Below are 16,315 nucleotides of genomic sequence, written 5' to 3' on the forward strand. Positions count from 1 at the left end.
CTTTAGCGCCGTTAATTCTGAAAACATCGAGCAGAGACGGGGAATCCACAGGTCGTCTTTCCGGTAGAAAATTCGAAAAACTTACACAGAGAGAGAGAGAGAGAGAGAGAGAGAGAGAGAGAGAACCCACCTTGCGTGAAATCGTACCCTAACCGTAACAAGGATTAACCTCCCCTAATTCACGGAGTCGACTCCTTAACTAGGGGCGTATGAAGCACCGTAACCAAAAGTTAACATTGTTTCGCCGCGTCGAGCCCTCTCTCTCTCTTTCTCTCTCTCTTTCTCTCTCTGGGAAAACGGCAAGTGATCAGCGACGACGGGGCAAGGGTGAGCGTGTTTTTAACCGCCGCTGACACGATACTTTATGCATATTCGTCACGGGCTGAATAATTGATAAATCGTCGCACCGCCGGGAGGTAAATCGGTCCCCGTATTATCTCGCGATGTACGCAAACGTACACGGCCGCCGCGTCCATTACGGTGCTTGCACGCGGAACGATTCGTAGCACGCCGCCGATAATGATGTCACGAAGAATCGAACGGTTAAAAGGCATTAATATATACGCGTGTAGCCGGGCGTCTTATCTCGCGCGAACGGCTCCGCAAGCCGTTTCAATTTGTTTGATCGAGTATTAGTTATCGCCGGAGATAGGAGTGTATCTCTCGGCTGTCTCAATTAATCGTAGAAGCACTCCGCTCCGTTGTTTGCTTTCTTCTACTTTCAATTTGATTGTTAATCGTTTAAGTGTATCGTTTCAATTTTTACAACGTACGCTCTCGTGTTTAACGACTTTTTAAGCTGTGACAAGTGTACTCGATGACAAAGGGGTACGCGCTTTTGTTGTAAAATAAAAAGTCAATTGTAATAAACCGAGAGAAATTTTCTAGTTAGTTTTCATAAGTGTTCTGAAACGTGTTAAAAATTACAGATATTTTGTTTGCTTTTTCCTAAATTCTACTGTAAGATCAAATACAAAATTGCTACTAAGAAAGGCATTATTTTATAACAAGTGTTCTCGATATAAACAACGAAAGGAATATTTAAAGTTTCGAAATGAGGTTATCGTCGAAGTTATTAGAAATTGTTAATTCGATTCTTAACGGTAAAAAAAATCAATAACATTTATATTGTTTTTTTACTTTTTCTCCACCTTCTTAATTGATCATATTCAAACATCCTCAAGTTAGCATGCTGGCGCCATACGCCGTAGGGTGCAAGAACCTGCTTGAGACTCTGCTGGTAATATCACAGACGATATTACCGACGGCCTAACGTTTGACATATTTTTCCCATCTAGTACATGCACCACAAATGGACAATTCTAATTAGCTAATATAATGGCGGGAAAATGCGCGTCAAAATGAACGTTATTGAAAATCAAAAGAATATTTACCACTTTTCTTGCATTTACTTCTTCCGCGGTTAAATTGATTAATATACGATCTAAGTTTCATTAATCTATAATTAATAATTAGCTCTTTTGAAGTGAACCTTTGAAACTATGTTGTCCTACCTTCAGTTAGGGTTCCATTAATACTGTTCTTTTATCACCAATTCTATCAATTTGGTAACTAATAAACAGCAATCGATGAATTGCACGTTTTTTTTATAAATAACCCTTTGAATTCCTACGGGAACAGTTTCCAAAAAAAAAATCGATTCGAACGACGTGGATGAAATGAGCGAAGATCAACGGTAATGTTCCGAAGTATAATTTTATTCGTATGCGAACAAAAATGATCCATTGAGATATGTCGCCGGCATCATTTAAAGTACAACATACACGCACGTTTACATAATTTCATTGCCGTCCATTACATGATATAAAAATTGTTGTTACATCGTTTTTTTTGTTTTTTTTTTTTTGCGGTAAATAGGTATCGGAGTTTTACATACCACCCTTTAAATCACGAAGCAAGCGCGTCCCATATATATACAAAATATTTCTCGAGTTAAATTGTTTAAGATCTGTTTACGATGCTAGGATATAAGTCGAGGAGATATGAATATGAAAACTTCAAGTGAGATAGTCGACGACTTGAAATTTTATCATTCAATCGCTACCGGCAGCGAGTATAGTTGCCCGATAATTAGGGATTCGCAGGTTTCCCCCTGTGTATTGCACCGGCGCGCGGCTTGTGCAACCAACGGTCGTACATTGTAAAAACGTCGTGACGGTGCCATTTCATTCGCCGTCAGACCACACCGGTAGATATATAGTTTTACATCATCGTGTCGATGCGCACGTTTTACCGAAAATAAATACTGGGTTCGATTCTTTACAAAATATATATTACAATTATTGCACTTAAGGTAAATATACACACGATAAAACGCGTAAAAAATATACAATGAATTCCCCCTAACGAGAGGCACTAACGACAAGGAACACAGAAGTGTCACATACATTGATTATGCACAACTGCTCGGTCCATACACTTAGTATGCTCTCATCATTTCCGCTGAGAAAAAGGGTGTTCGGTTCGTCGTTTACTTATTACACGTAAAGCGCATTTCAATCTCAATCGCTGCTAAATAATCAAACCGGAACGGCGTTAAGATATACGTGTTGGAATAACGAACAATGATACTCTACAAACGGGCATCGGCAACAAGTGCTCTTTGCCCTCGGTGCAGCGACCTACCGCCGAGCTTTCTGGGTCACAAAAACGGTAAAACACACCAACAATCGAAGAACGTCGTTCTTCGTGCTCGTCTTTGCGCGGAACCCTTCGGAAACGATACGTAAAACGAATAAAAATAATATCAAAAATTTCAATTTTCTCTATCATCCAAATATGTACTCGACTGTAACAGTATTTGATACCAGTTATGCTACAAACGTTCTAATTGAATAGAACAAAAGCTATATATGATTTCAGTCAGGAAACATTTCTTTTTACCGCTTTTAGAACCCGACCGCTCTACAATGTGATGTCAGAAAACGAAGAGAGAGAGAGAGACTCTCGGTTTTGCTACGGATAGCGTTTCTCTTCCCCGTCCCGCGCCTACTCTATCATTTACTCGAAATCATTAGGTTTACTATGAATGTATCCGGCGCTACACCCGGAATGTATCGATACCTCGACTAACGTTCACGTAATATCGAATAGAGAATACGTACACGGTAAAACGAATTCAACGTTTATTTATTTTTTTTTTTTAAATCGTATTTAATACTGATCGATCGTGTCTAAACCGAACACGTTTAAAAGACTCGATGATTTGTTTTTCTTTTTAAGTAAGATTGATAGACAGAGCGAGAGGAAGAGTATGGGGTTCGAATCGATGCGACGCTGATTCGGAATCATATAAATAGCGATTCCCCACTTTCTTGTTCACTTTCGATCCGGTAAAGACGTATCGAAAATATAATAATACGCGACGCGCCGAAGATATGGTAAAGGTTCCCCTCCATTTACACAGCAACCGTGGATACGCCATCGAGTATCTCTCGGTAATTATTACGCAGCAAACCCACAACAGCACAAACACATTTACACACAGGAACGCGCGCACGCTGTACGATTCGTGTTCGTACAATCGATCGTCCCTACGATTACAACGAGATTGTTAAAAAGACTATTAAATTAGTAAGGCGAGAAACTCACGAGATTCTACGGAAAATACGATCTTCGCAACTTGGTCGAAAAAACTATCGCTGTGATCGAGACTTAAACGTCGTACAAACAAATGTACGAAGAAAGAGAAAAAAACGCGTTCGAACAATTTATTCGGCCCCTGCTAAACACAACCACTTTATCGGTTGGCACATTGTCGACCAATAGACTGCGAATTTATTCTTGAGAATGATAGTTCTCTTCGTCGATCGCGACAAACACTAGGATAGGAATTACTTTCGTTAATTATTTTAGCGAGTTCCGCGTGCACTTTTCCTTAAGTTTCATCTACTCGTTTTTTTTCTCACGAATATATAAAATACGCAGTCTATCGATGAATTATTTCGTATAAATAGGAATCATGCTTTCTGCTAATTGAAAGTGGAATTAATATTACAAATTTTCAATTATTACAGTTCCATCGATTTACACATAAAATATATACGAGTTAACGTAACGCAATGATAAACGTTCAAACATATCGTTCATTTTTATTTGACTACCTGCCGATTCGGTGTGTGTATATATGTGTATGCGCTTCTATATACAGTTGCATCGATTATCGTAGACACTTATCAATTGTTCTCTAATTAGTCCGAATAGTGGATGGAATGAGAGTATTGTCAATTAAAAATTAGGATATCTCGGATCTACGCGAGACACCGAGTTTACGTTCAAGTTTTCCACTATTCTTTTTTTCAAAAAGGATCATCTACGGCGTAAACGTGCCCTTTTTCGTTTATCGCCTACTCTCCGAAGAATCAGCGAAAATAAAAAAGAAAGAATGAAATATTTACACGTCTTCTTACACGTAATTGATTTATCAATATTCTTGCGAGAGGTTTATTTGGGAATATATCTGTGTATAGTTTTTCTTTAGAGATGGTTATTTTATATAGTTCGTAAGATCCGAAGCGTCAAGCCATGCTATAAGCAAAGTTATTGCGATGTGCTTGTATTGAAATATACCCATACACTGAAATTCAAAAATTCATTTAGTGTACTAGCATGTTATATATATAAAATGTGCTTAAGATTCTATCGTGTCTTGTTAAGAATTTCGAAACGAAACGCGTTAAAAACGACAATCGACAAACGATAACCGTAACGTTAAAAAAAAAGAAAACCACTAAGGAACAAGCACATACAATAAACTTTCAATAGCTAGATTGTAGGAAAATATGTTTTCGAAGTTTGTCTATAATAAAGCACAATGATCGGAAAGATTGTAAAGTCTTAGGGTATGGAATACATTCTATGCTCGTTAGAAAGGCCACTTAAAAGACAGGATTTAGGCTTTTTCATATGTACAACCGAGTGTGCGTAAATCATTATTGATAAATAGAATGCAATATTCATATCTCGTACGTGATGAATGAAGGAAAGATCGCATATGTTTGTTGTTCATTTCTTTTCTATGCAGTGAAACGTGTATGATCCGTATTTCTTTTCGTCTATATACGAATGAACGAAGAATAATTCGTATCAGTGGCTGAACAGATCGAGAACAATGTTTATTTAACAGACGAAACGCGTATCGTTGGATATTTAGTTTCTTAATTAGTGTTTATGATGTCACACACATAGGCAGACGAAGTCTTGATATAATCTTAGATAATTTGCATATAATTTCAAGAGATTCTTTAGTCTGTTATATATATATATAATTTGTATTATTCAAAATTAATTTTGTCCCTTAGCTATTTGTAGTTTACTTTTTACCATTAAAGTCGAAATACAGTAAGGACTAATCTCTTTCGCTTTATATCAAGTTATAAGGACTTGTTTTATATTCAGTACCATTAAAGCTTAGGAAGTGTACGGTGATAATGTTATACATTAAATAATGTATATTTTTTTTCTTCACTGATCTCTTTCATGTAAAATTTATCATTATCCATTCGAGATTATACACGTCATGGCATGGTAAATTTTACTATCTGCATTATGTTTATGGGTGTCTGCCGTTTTTTTAAATACGTATCGTAGGTACTGCAATTAACGTATTTCCGCTTATTCCGGATGATGTATACATGTATTGCTACATTTGCCCTAAAGACGACAAATGCGGCAGATCTGAGCATATACTTTGAGTATTCTTCAAAATATTTCACATTTCCACAATGGTCGAATGGTACGTACCAAAGACAGTTTAAATTACTTTAAAGTTAATGTGCAATGTTCACTATGTTATACTTATATACACATGCCAGTGGTTCTTAAATCTATGCAGTAAATGTTGAAAATATTTTATTTCAGGAACAAAGAAAATCTTTTATAAAGAAAATATAATTTCTTTCTTAGATTTGGCGGAACGAAATTAATTTTAAAATAAAAAATTCATTTATATCAAACAGTAAATAAAAATATCGATAATAATAATAATAATTTTGCTTTATTTCGAATTTCGTACGAATAGTTTAGAAATTATATATCCTAATTTTTTTTTAGTTGAAAATAGAGTATATTTATATATATATGTATATCAAATTTATGTCAGATACTGTATTTCAACACGTTATTTTAAACTTCTCTCGTTCAGTAGCAGAATATCTTTGCATTCCTCATCTATTACACAATTTAACTTATTGAAACATATTCTTTTTACAGATTTGTGGGAAGCTCTTGCCTTTATATATCTTAAATGTATTAAACAGATATCACATCTCTCAGCATATTAATTTCACGTACAATAAAATCTAACAAAATAATAAACGCTATATAAATTCAATCAACTAAAAATAAAACTTGATGCTACTCTTTCATAAATTTTCATTAGTAAAAGACTTTCAACATTCGTATGTAGTAACTCAAAGATCATTATTTAATAATTGTGTTTTAAAATTAAAGCGGTCTCATGGAAAATTTACTTTGTTAAAACCTATATAAATAATAATCACATGTTCGGCACAAAAATATTTTTTGTTGTTTACAATAATAAAAATAGTATTTGAGATTCATTCTTTTAGATCTGGCTACTTTTATACACTCTTTATCGTAATCCAAAAAATCACAACGAAGAAAATTGAACTAACATTTGCTGGAACGTTGTTGTTCCAACAGTAGTAGACATTTGACTAATACTGTTAAATAAAGCTTCCGCCTGTAGATTTTCTGGCAACCTAATAAGAAATTGTGCTCCATGTACAAAATCCATTTTCAATAATTCTTCCTGATATAAATGTAATACGCCAAGTGCTGTTCTAAAAAGGAACTCATCTCCATCTCTGAGAAAAACATCCCAGATCCTACATGCAACATCCAGAGGCATTGCTTTGGCATATATAGTATACAACCAATCTAACAAATATAAATCTGGGCTCAGACCAGCTTCTGTAAAATGAGAAAAGACTTTTGGCAGCTTATGTGCGAGTGCACTAGAATATACTTTGTAGTAAATCTCCATTCGTTTTTGGTCTACTGTAAAAGCGGCCCTGTGACAAGGATGATTCAATAAATTAGCAAAGCAAATGAAGGCATCTGGAGGTTCCATGTTTAATGATAATATAGCACCCACAAAACTCATACCTTGTACGTAACCTACATCGGGTCTATAAACAGCGTACGCTGCCAAAATACCTTGTAGACTATTAGATAATGGTCCACCTTCTTGAAAGACACATAAGGTAGGGAAGGTACGTGATACATCTAATTTGATTGCGGCTAGTGTGTCACTTACAGGACTTGTCATTGCTCTGTCAAAACATATATTGTAAAGATGCGTTGTTATATTTAAATTATTCGGAATCGCCAACTTCCACACTTTACCACGAACGCTGGGTGGGAGACCACGCCACCACAGTTCACGTACTTTTTTTGTGTTTTTAACACTTTCGAATTTAGTAAGGACTTGTACATTCCAAGTGTTAGAATCTTCCGCTAATCTTTCCTCTTCTTTCAACTGTAGCTCTCGTTGCTGCTTGCGCTCTCTCTCTTCTTTTAATTCTCGTTTTCTTGCTGCTTCTAAAATTGCACTATATTGTTTACGATGACGTTCTTCTTCGATCGCATTCTTTGCGGGTAAATTTGCAGGTCTGGGCTGTTGAATTAGAGCTAAACTTCCTCCTACCTTATCCACATTTCTTGACGGGCTACCTGTAGGCGTAGACTGTTGAGAATCTTTATTCTTCCATAAGAAAACATTCTTTGAGAACAATGTATTTAATCCCCAACGCTTGGCCTTCTCAATTTTTTCTGGAACGTGTTCATCAGAACTCAAAAAACTACCAGAGGGAGAAACTTCGCTAAGGGAAGACACAGTACTGCTACAAGAACGTGGTAAACTGTTTCTGGGGCTACTGTTTGCACTACCACTCTCGAATCTAATATATTTATCTTCGTCAGCTTTTGTAATCCCATTTAAGGATTCATCTTTTTGGTCACAGGGAAAATTTGAGTATTGAGATTTACAATCCAGCTGTGCGTCATTGGATACGTTTACTTCTTCTAAAGAATATAATTGTTTCGTAGCTGGGTTGTAAGCCAAGGACATACTCTCCAACGCATGATTTAAACTGGTTCCTGCGACCCCCACAGAAACCACATTCCCAGCATCGTACCATTTGTTTTCACGAATATGGACGCACAGAGCTTTAGTTTTTACAACAGGCACTGAAGCCACATCACATGCCAATGCTTCGTTGATGTTGACACTGTTGCAGGATATAGAATCCCCATTTAACGACACCAGTTGCTGTTTCCCAATTTTTGGAACGATATTGTTAGCAATATAACAATTAGAATCTTTACCGGATACTTTCAGTACCTGGTAGTTGTTAGATGTATTCCCAAAACGGGATACAATACACGGGGACACATTTTGCGGCGGGACTGGATGACTATTTCCATTCAAATGTTGAGACACAGGACTCTTCATGACTGGTATACCTTTTCTAACCTTATTAATACACGAAATATTGGTTCAATAAGGACACACCAATCGTAGATCACTTGCTCATACGTAATAAATATAAACTTGTATATAAGCATATTTTCTCATTACTTGTCGATGATGCTATAAATGTGTGTCGTCGATGCTTTTAATTACGTCCGCTACGTGATGAGACAACACCCTCATGTGAAGCGTGCTTACTTTTAACATAGTTATTTCATCTCATGAATTTCTGAACTTAAACATAATCTAAATCACCACATTCTCCGAGATTCTGCCCTTCGATAACTATTTGCGGACTGCACCGATCGTGCTTTTTACTTGAACTGTCTTCTGAGCAAGGAGAAGCGTTCAGCGTTTCGAATCGCAAATTTCTTCTATTGGATTCATTATGTTAAAAAGCATCCGAGAATAGCATTCCTTTTCCACATGAAACGAACTGTGGTAAATATTGGCATAATAGATTATAACTTCATCGATAAATATTTGACATACTGATTCTATATGATGCTATGAGAGAGATTTTACACTGAGTCGAAACTGACAGATGCGTATATGTACATGGTAACATGTTAAAGATAATGCGTACATATGTATGCAGTTTCTCTTTTCTGTATCAAAAAATGGTAAAAATACTCGGTGATCTTTCAGCAAATATTCTAAGACAATTTAATTGCTAGTAGAGCATTAAACTGTGAAAAGTAAATATGTAATTTGTCGTCTATGTGGTTACTATAATCTTGATCACTGCGACAATAACGAGATCACGTGACGACATGAGTAGTCGTGGTCACTGTGGTCAGTGGCCCCTATTAGGTTGATAACATAACGTTATCTTTTAACATTAACGAATAAACTGATTTAATATTCTTGAAAATACAATTCTTTTACTAATCCAACATTGTATGTCAAATCCATGCATAAGAAAAAAATAGTGTATGCGCATATTGAATTTCATCTCTAAAATTCATATTTTTACATTGGATAGAACTAGTTTATTTTACGATAATGTGATTTAAATTTTAAATGGAGGAAGAAACTATTATATACAGTACAAACATTTTTATTCAGTTGCAAAGATAACTTTTTATTATTTAGATGTTATCTTCTGATTGTTATTGGCTATTCGTTATCTATAGATCATGGGGTATTTTCTACAATTAAATAAAATAAAACTGATAATGGTATGTTTAAAACGAAATCGTCATAAATAATGCGCGTAACAATTTATAAGAAAATATAATAAACATTTAGAAGGCTATAAAAGTAACGTAATTTTTTACATTGAAAATAGTACTTTACCTTAAAGTAAAAATTCCTAGGACGTCTGTGTCAAAACAGCTGATTGCAGAAATTGATGGAAACGAAAATTCATATTAATTGAAAGCTACTGAAAAGTAGGTTAAAAAAGGTCAAATATCAGTCGTGTCATTGCCGAATCTCAATAAACAGTTGTAATTCTATCATCGAAATATAACTGCTAAGTGTGAATTCTTAATATAACAGATGTTTGTTGTAAGAAATGTCACAAATTGATATTCAGGATTTATTTGATAAAAGCAGGTAATGCAGTCACCTATAAACAATAAATTTAAGCAATGTTTCATTAATAATTCTACAAAACCATAATTTTGTTTAATAATAAATAATGTTACAATAGTGTAGCAGTGAATATAATCGATGTTATACAGTATTGAATTTTTTTACTATTAACATATGGATACTGTATAAACGCACGAAATAATTTTTAAGAAGGTAAACTTGTAAAATAAAACTTTGTAATAAAATCTTGTAAATACATTTTAGTTTAACAAGTTAAGTATTAATATAAAATATAAATCATCTATTACCTACATTCCACAAGTTAAGTTAAAAATATATTTCTGTTATATATGCTATGTTTCGCAATAGTACAAGAATGATATTCACTGTTTACAGGCAGTTATGCTATTGATTGAAACATGAAAAATTAAATGGCTATTCGTACGATAATCTTTACTGTTTGAATATTTTTTATGTTGCTATTTAATTTAATAGGAATAATTTTTCTATTAGTTCTAATTTTACATGAATTTTATATTTAAATTATATCTATTGTCCAGGTTTCCTAGTGGTTGGCAGCTCCTATCGATATTGTTATACACACCAGTGGGTCTTCTACTTGCGTTACTACGTTTACTAACTGCCTTACAACTTTGGCTTATTGCGTCGTTATTACCTAATTGTAATTCACTTAGAGTATTCTTGCATCATGGGTTTAGTTTTGCTTTTGGCATCGTGGTAAAAATTCCTAAAGATGAAGTTAAAGACCAACAGACAAGAATCATTATTGCCAATAATGTCTCTATTCTGGATCACTTCGCATTATACAAAATTACACAAGCACTAACTCCCAGTGAATGGGAATTACCTGCTGCTCTCAGCAATGCGATAGGGTTTCAAAGAATGAACATGAGTAGCAAAGAAGACCTAATCACGGATATAAAACAATTCCTTCTAACTTCAAGAAGCAATATCGTACTCCAACCTGAATTTGGTACAACTAATAGCCGTGTAGCCTTGTTGAAGTTCAATTCATGGCCATTTACTATACAACCATCTATACAACCAATTGCCATTAAAGCATGGAGACCAGAATTTATACCTATTCGTGTTACTTCATTGGCGTCCACTTGGTGGACAGACATCTTTTGGTTTATGTTCGTTCCTTACACAGTTTTCACATTTAAATATCTAAAAGTAAAAAGAAATGCGGATAGTAAAGTACTGGTGCGAGAAACAGAAAAAGATATAGCAGCCACTCTTGGTCTTAAGACAAGTTCTCATACTGTAGCAGATAAAGCAGAGTTTGAAAAACGTTGTATTATGGAAAGAACAAGAATCAGAAGACTCAATCGAAGAAATTCGCCAAATTCGCAAGTCATACACAGCATTGAGATACAAAGAATGGTACAACAAGTTAGTGAAGTGCTTCCATCAGTTCCTCATAATGTGATCCTCAGAGATCTGTGTATGTACATGTGATCATTGGTGTACACATAATATGTCTTATATCTATTCTAAATGTTTAATTCAAAATAATTCTTTCAGTGAAAACACGCAATGTTGAACTTACTATTGCCAATATTCTGGATGGCATAGTTACTTATACACCAGAATTAAGTCAAACAAGTGTTGCGCCTTCTGCATCACGTAATCAAGTGCAAACAAGCATGATCAAGGATAATAATAGCTTAGGAACTCCTTCTTTCCAGGAAAGAAAAGCTAAAATGATAAGAGAAGCTAGGGAAAGGTATATTCAAAAACATGGACTTAAAAATTGCTGACATTCTTATTACAGTTTTATTGTGATTATTGTATCTTTATTGAAAACAAGTATGTAATGTTTTGCTGTATGTATATTTATTATTACATAATATGAATATAATTTTATTTCTAAAATACAATTGTATATTTTTACAACTACCTATTCCCTTTATATGTGTATAGTATAATATTGTATACAACAAACTTTGGAAGACTGCGTTTTGAGTAACTTTATATCTTACTTCTTATTATGTAATATTCAAGTGAACTCCATTTATCCATAAATACGGAAAAATAAATTGATTCAGCTGATAAACCTAAGAATGTTTTCCTACTCTTATTAAATAGAAACACAATAAATCACATGATAAAAATGGATATATCATAATACATTCAGATTCTATTATGTACATTAAATTGTTTCACGGCATATCGATGGCTTATGATCTTACACTGCATAAAAAATTGGAAGACAAGTCATTTATATATTACTAATTTAATTTAATATATCCTACAAATAAAGTATTATATAAAATATTCGATCTCCTTCAATTATTTTGCCACAAAAATATGTTGCTACTGGTTTGAGTATTTTTTTAAAACAGTCATTACTGCTTAATGTCTCCAATACATACATATTTAATATCAACATAATCGTGTACTCCATGTCTAGAACCTTCTCTACCTATACCCGATTCTTTTACCCCACCAAAGGCAGCTTCGGCACAGGAAATCAATCCTTCATTCACACCAACCATTCCAACTTCTAATGCTTTAGCTACTCTAAATATTTGTGTTACGTCACCAGAATAAAAGTATCCAGCTAAACCAACAGGTGTACTATTAGCTTTTTGTATAACTTCTTCCTCAGAATTAAATTTATTAATGACTGCTACCGGACCAAAAATTTCTTTATTGTATATTTCCATATCCTCGCTTACGTTTGTAATAAGAGTAGGAGTATAAAACAGTGGTCCTATTTCAGCTAATGGTTTACCACCACAATGTACTTTTGCTCCTTTGTTTACTGCATCAGTAACTAATCCATGTACAATTTTCAACTGATTGTCTTTAGTAAGAGGACCATGGGTAACACCTTCCTTGCTACCGTCTCCCAATTTAATATCAGTTTTAATCTTTGCTAAAAACTTTTCAACAAATTGATCATATACACCTGCTTGTACGAAAAATCTATTTGCAGAAACACATGTTTGACCAGTATTACGGAATTTACTTGCCATAGCACCTGTTATAGCTGAATCTAAATTGGCTGAATCGAAAATAATAAATGGTGCATTACCGCCTAATTCAAGACTAAGCCGCTTCATAGTCGAAGCGCACTGTTTATACAAAATTTTTCCTACTGCTGTTGAACCAGTAAATGATAATACTCTTACTTTGGGATTTCCACATAGCTCTTTACCAACATTTACAGAATTCTTTTCGCTCGTTGTGAGCACATTAATAGTTCCATGTGGAAATCCTGCTTTCTCTGCAAGTTCAGCCAATGCTAAGGCAGTAAGTGGTGTATCTTCTGATGGTTTCACCACACATGTGCATCCAACAGATAAGGCAGCTCCTGCCTTCCGTGTAATCATAGCATGAGGAAAATTCCATGGTGTAATTAAAGCAGCAACCCCCACAGGTTGTTTCAGTAAAAATAAATGCCTATTGGGATCTCCTCCTTGCAATACTTCTCCGTCAACCCTTCTAGCTTCTTCTGAGAACCATTCAACAAAAGAATTTCCATATTTAATTTCACCTCTAGCCTCGGCTAAAGATTTTCCATTCTCTTTGGTCAAAATATGTGCCAAGTCCTCCGAGTATTTCACCATTAAGTCATACCAATTTCTAAGCAAATGACTCCGCTCTTTTGCACTTGTTGCACGAAACGATTCAAAAGCTTTTGATGCCGCTTCAATAGCTACCTTTGTGTCTTGGACATCCATATCAGGTACATTGTTAATAACAGATTTGTCAACTGGATTATGGACAGGAAATACTTGTTTACTACTCGCTCCTACCCATTTGCCATTTACGTATGCAAGATCTTTTAGAAGATGCATTGCCCTAGTTAATGTCAGTGCATTATGTGAAATGCACTTCTGTGTTGTAGACACACTATGAAACATTGTGCCAGCAAATAAATAACAATCTGCAACATGCAATTAATTATAAAAGGCATACAAAATAAAGATTTATATATACAATAAAATTTTTAATAGTCTTGTAACTAGATCACAGATTTTTAAGCAAATGTATATTTTTTTATATGCTGCTATTAGTTTCTTAAATAAGGTTTCATGACTATTTTTAAAATATTATTACAAAAAATTTGAAATCGTTGTAATTTACACTGCTAAGTATCTATATCCATAGACTGAAGTGGTTTAAAATTTAAGATACATTAATACTATTGGTATAGAGATTTCTTCTAAAAAAAGAAGCAATTATAGAAAGAATCCAGACCACAGAAATATTCGAACAAGTATAAATGTGTGCCCATCATGTTTTTGGAATAGAATGTTCATTTTTAAACTCTATTTAAAATTGTCAAATATCCATTAAATGTTCACTTATATTTTTGTTTACAAAACTTTTCGTTTTATCAGAATTTCTGAACAAATACCTTCAGTTAATAGTAATTTCTCCAATAAAATGTCAATACCGCGTGTGCTGACTAGTGACACTTCAGGACTACAGACTGACAAGGAGAAAACACTTGTATTTTCAATTGTATGTCACGTTTTATACAAACGGTTAATTCTAACACATTGACGTTATCAATTCATGTTATCTATTTCATCGACATATGGACCTTATGTAACTTATTGCTGATTTACTCCGATTAAGGGTCTTATATGTACATGTGTATCATTTTTTCAGCGTATGTATTCTCTGCTGTGCGCGAGTGTGTATTATCGGCGCGCCGGCGTCTTTCAGTCAACAATTGTTATCATATATACATTTGTTTATTCCAATGTCATAGTTGTAAAAACAAGAAATAAAGAATTCGTTCAGCAATTATGAGTACAAATACAAAAAGAACTATTTATGTGGGTGGGTATCAATTTGTTAGAATTTAATTATAAATATAACCTTACATTACATTAGCCAGCACGTATGTTTATTTTCGTACGTTCGATGTTAATATGTGTTGTTAATTTCTAGGAGGTCTAGCCGAAGAAGTAGACGAGAAGATACTGCACGCGGCGTTTATACCTTTTGGCGAAATTGTTGATGTACAGATACCGCTGGATTATGAATCGGAAAAACACAGAGGATTTGCATTCATTGAATTCGAAAGTGCTGAGGATGCAGCAGCAGCAATTGATAACATGGTATACATATGAAACCACCTACGTATCTCTATATGCTATTTAAAAATATGCTTTTATAATACTAATATAATTGTGTTGAAATATAATATTATCATAGGATATCTTTATAAGAATTTTTATAATTATTGCATGTTTGTTTCTAAAGAATATAATGTATTCATTATTGTGAGATAGGCGTGATAATCGACTTAAAACCAATTCCACTTATCTAATCATCACAACATCAATCATTGTGAACTTATCTTTGATAAACAGAACGATTCTGAGCTATTTGGAAGAACAATAAGAGTTAATATTGCCAAACCACAGAAGATAAAAGAAGGTTCTTCGAAACCTGTCTGGGCAGATGATACATGGCTGCAAGAGCATGCTGGTGAAACCCTCAAAAGCGATGATAATGCCAAGTCTGGTGAAACAGTACAGACCAAGAAAGGAAAACAAAATCCTCAAGTTTATTTTGATGTTAGTGTCGGGAAACAAGAAATAGGTAGAATCATTATGATGCTGAGAGCCGATGTGGTACCAAAAACTGCTGAAAATTTCCGTGCGCTATGTACTCATGAAAAAGGATACGGCTACCAAGGGAGCACTTTTCACAGAATTATTCCTGACTTTGTATCCTTTATGCATCACGTATATCCCAACCTTTTAGAATTTTCTTTATATAAATTTACATGTATATATGTATGTATATATTTTTTCTTACATAAGCTTAGATGTGCCAAGGAGGAGACTTCACAAATCACAATGGAACAGGTGGCAAATCAATTTATGGAAACAAATTTGATGATGAGAATTTCGAGTTGAAACATACAGGACCTGGTACTCTATCTATGGCGAATTCTGGTACAAATACAAATGGCTCACAATTTTTCATATGTACAGCCCGTACAGATTGGCTAGATGGAAAACATGTTGTATTTGGGCATGTCCTTAGCGGTTTAGACGTTTTGAAAAAAGTCGAAAAATTTGGAGCAAAATCTGGCACTCCTTCACAAAAAGTAGTAATAACAGCTTGTGGAGAATTAACTTAAATTAATTTTAGAATTAGTATAAAATTAATTTTCATTAATTTATTATTATGTAGATTTTGTATTGAAGATACAAAGTTATTAATAAAAATTAAATTTTGAAAGAAAATTGAACTTGAAATTGA

General features: G+C 34.2%; 4 protein-coding genes across 5 annotated transcripts; 2 read left to right on the forward strand and 2 right to left on the reverse strand.

Annotated features, from left to right (window-relative positions):
- Positions 1–1,710: 1,710 nt before the first annotated feature.
- On the reverse strand, positions 1,711–9,249 carry LOC144471141 (TBC1 domain family member 14). Its single transcript, XM_078182916.1, has one exon. It carries the CDS (start codon positions 8,495–8,497, stop codon positions 6,632–6,634), a length of 1,866 nt encoding a protein of 621 aa, XP_078039042.1. The 5' UTR covers positions 8,498–9,249; the 3' UTR covers positions 1,711–6,631.
- A 596-nt stretch (positions 9,250–9,845) lies between these two features.
- LOC144471143 (lipid droplet-regulating VLDL assembly factor AUP1-like) lies at positions 9,846–11,958 on the forward strand. Its single transcript, XM_078182919.1, has 3 exons — positions 9,846–10,075; positions 10,615–11,522; positions 11,603–11,958. The coding sequence occupies exons 1-3, from the start codon at positions 10,035–10,037 to the stop codon at positions 11,836–11,838; spliced, it is 1,185 nt and encodes a 394-aa protein (XP_078039045.1). The 5' UTR covers positions 9,846–10,034; the 3' UTR covers positions 11,839–11,958.
- Ssadh (succinic semialdehyde dehydrogenase) lies at positions 11,893–15,126 on the reverse strand. Of its 2 annotated transcripts, none has more exons than XM_078182918.1 (2): positions 15,041–15,126; positions 11,893–13,973 (listed from the first exon to the last, which is right to left on the reverse strand). In XM_078182918.1, exon 2 carries the CDS (start codon positions 13,948–13,950, stop codon positions 12,427–12,429), a length of 1,524 nt encoding a protein of 507 aa, XP_078039044.1. In that variant the 5' UTR covers positions 13,951–13,973; positions 15,041–15,126; the 3' UTR covers positions 11,893–12,426. The 2 variants fall into 2 exon arrangements, with proteins under 2 accessions (XP_078039044.1, XP_078039043.1); XM_078182917.1 differs by lacking the exon at positions 15,041–15,126 and adding an exon at positions 14,448–14,627.
- On the forward strand, positions 14,716–16,292 carry LOC144471148 (peptidyl-prolyl cis-trans isomerase E-like). The gene is made up of 4 exons (XM_078182925.1): positions 14,716–14,878; positions 14,990–15,159; positions 15,415–15,774; positions 15,876–16,292. The coding sequence occupies exons 1-4, from the start codon at positions 14,845–14,847 to the stop codon at positions 16,191–16,193; spliced, it is 882 nt and encodes a 293-aa protein (XP_078039051.1). The 5' UTR covers positions 14,716–14,844; the 3' UTR covers positions 16,194–16,292.
- Positions 16,293–16,315: the final 23 nt, after the last annotated feature.

This window comes from Augochlora pura, chromosome 6, assembly GCF_028453695.1.
Source record: "Augochlora pura isolate Apur16 chromosome 6, APUR_v2.2.1, whole genome shotgun sequence".
Classification (NCBI taxonomy): Eukaryota; Metazoa; Arthropoda; class Insecta; order Hymenoptera; family Halictidae; genus Augochlora; species Augochlora pura.

What these genes read in the sequence shown, in the direction of transcription:
- LOC144471143 (XM_078182919.1), top strand. Translation starts at nt 10,035, where the DNA reads ATGTCACAAATTGATATTCAGGATTTATTTGATAAAAGCAG. An exon ending in GATTTATTTGATAAAAGCAG is followed by an intron (nt 10,076 to 10,614) that starts GTAATGCAGTCA and finishes TCTATTGTCCAG; the next exon opens with GTTTCCTAGTGGTTGGCAGC. An exon ending in TGTGATCCTCAGAGATCTGT is followed by an intron (nt 11,523 to 11,602) that starts GTATGTACATGT and finishes TAATTCTTTCAG; the next exon opens with TGAAAACACGCAATGTTGAA.
- LOC144471141 (XM_078182916.1), bottom strand. Translation starts at nt 8,497, where the DNA reads ATGAAGAGTCCTGTGTCTCAACATTTGAATGGAAATAGTCATCCAGTC.
- Ssadh (XM_078182918.1), bottom strand. Translation starts at nt 13,950, where the DNA reads ATGTTTCATAGTGTGTCTACAACACAGAAGTGCATTTCACATAATGCA.
- LOC144471148 (XM_078182925.1), top strand. Translation starts at nt 14,845, where the DNA reads ATGAGTACAAATACAAAAAGAACTATTTATGTGG. An exon ending in AAAAAGAACTATTTATGTGG is followed by an intron (nt 14,879 to 14,989) that starts GTGGGTATCAAT and finishes GTTAATTTCTAG; the next exon opens with GAGGTCTAGCCGAAGAAGTA. An exon ending in CAGCAGCAATTGATAACATG is followed by an intron (nt 15,160 to 15,414) that starts GTATACATATGA and finishes TTTGATAAACAG; the next exon opens with AACGATTCTGAGCTATTTGG.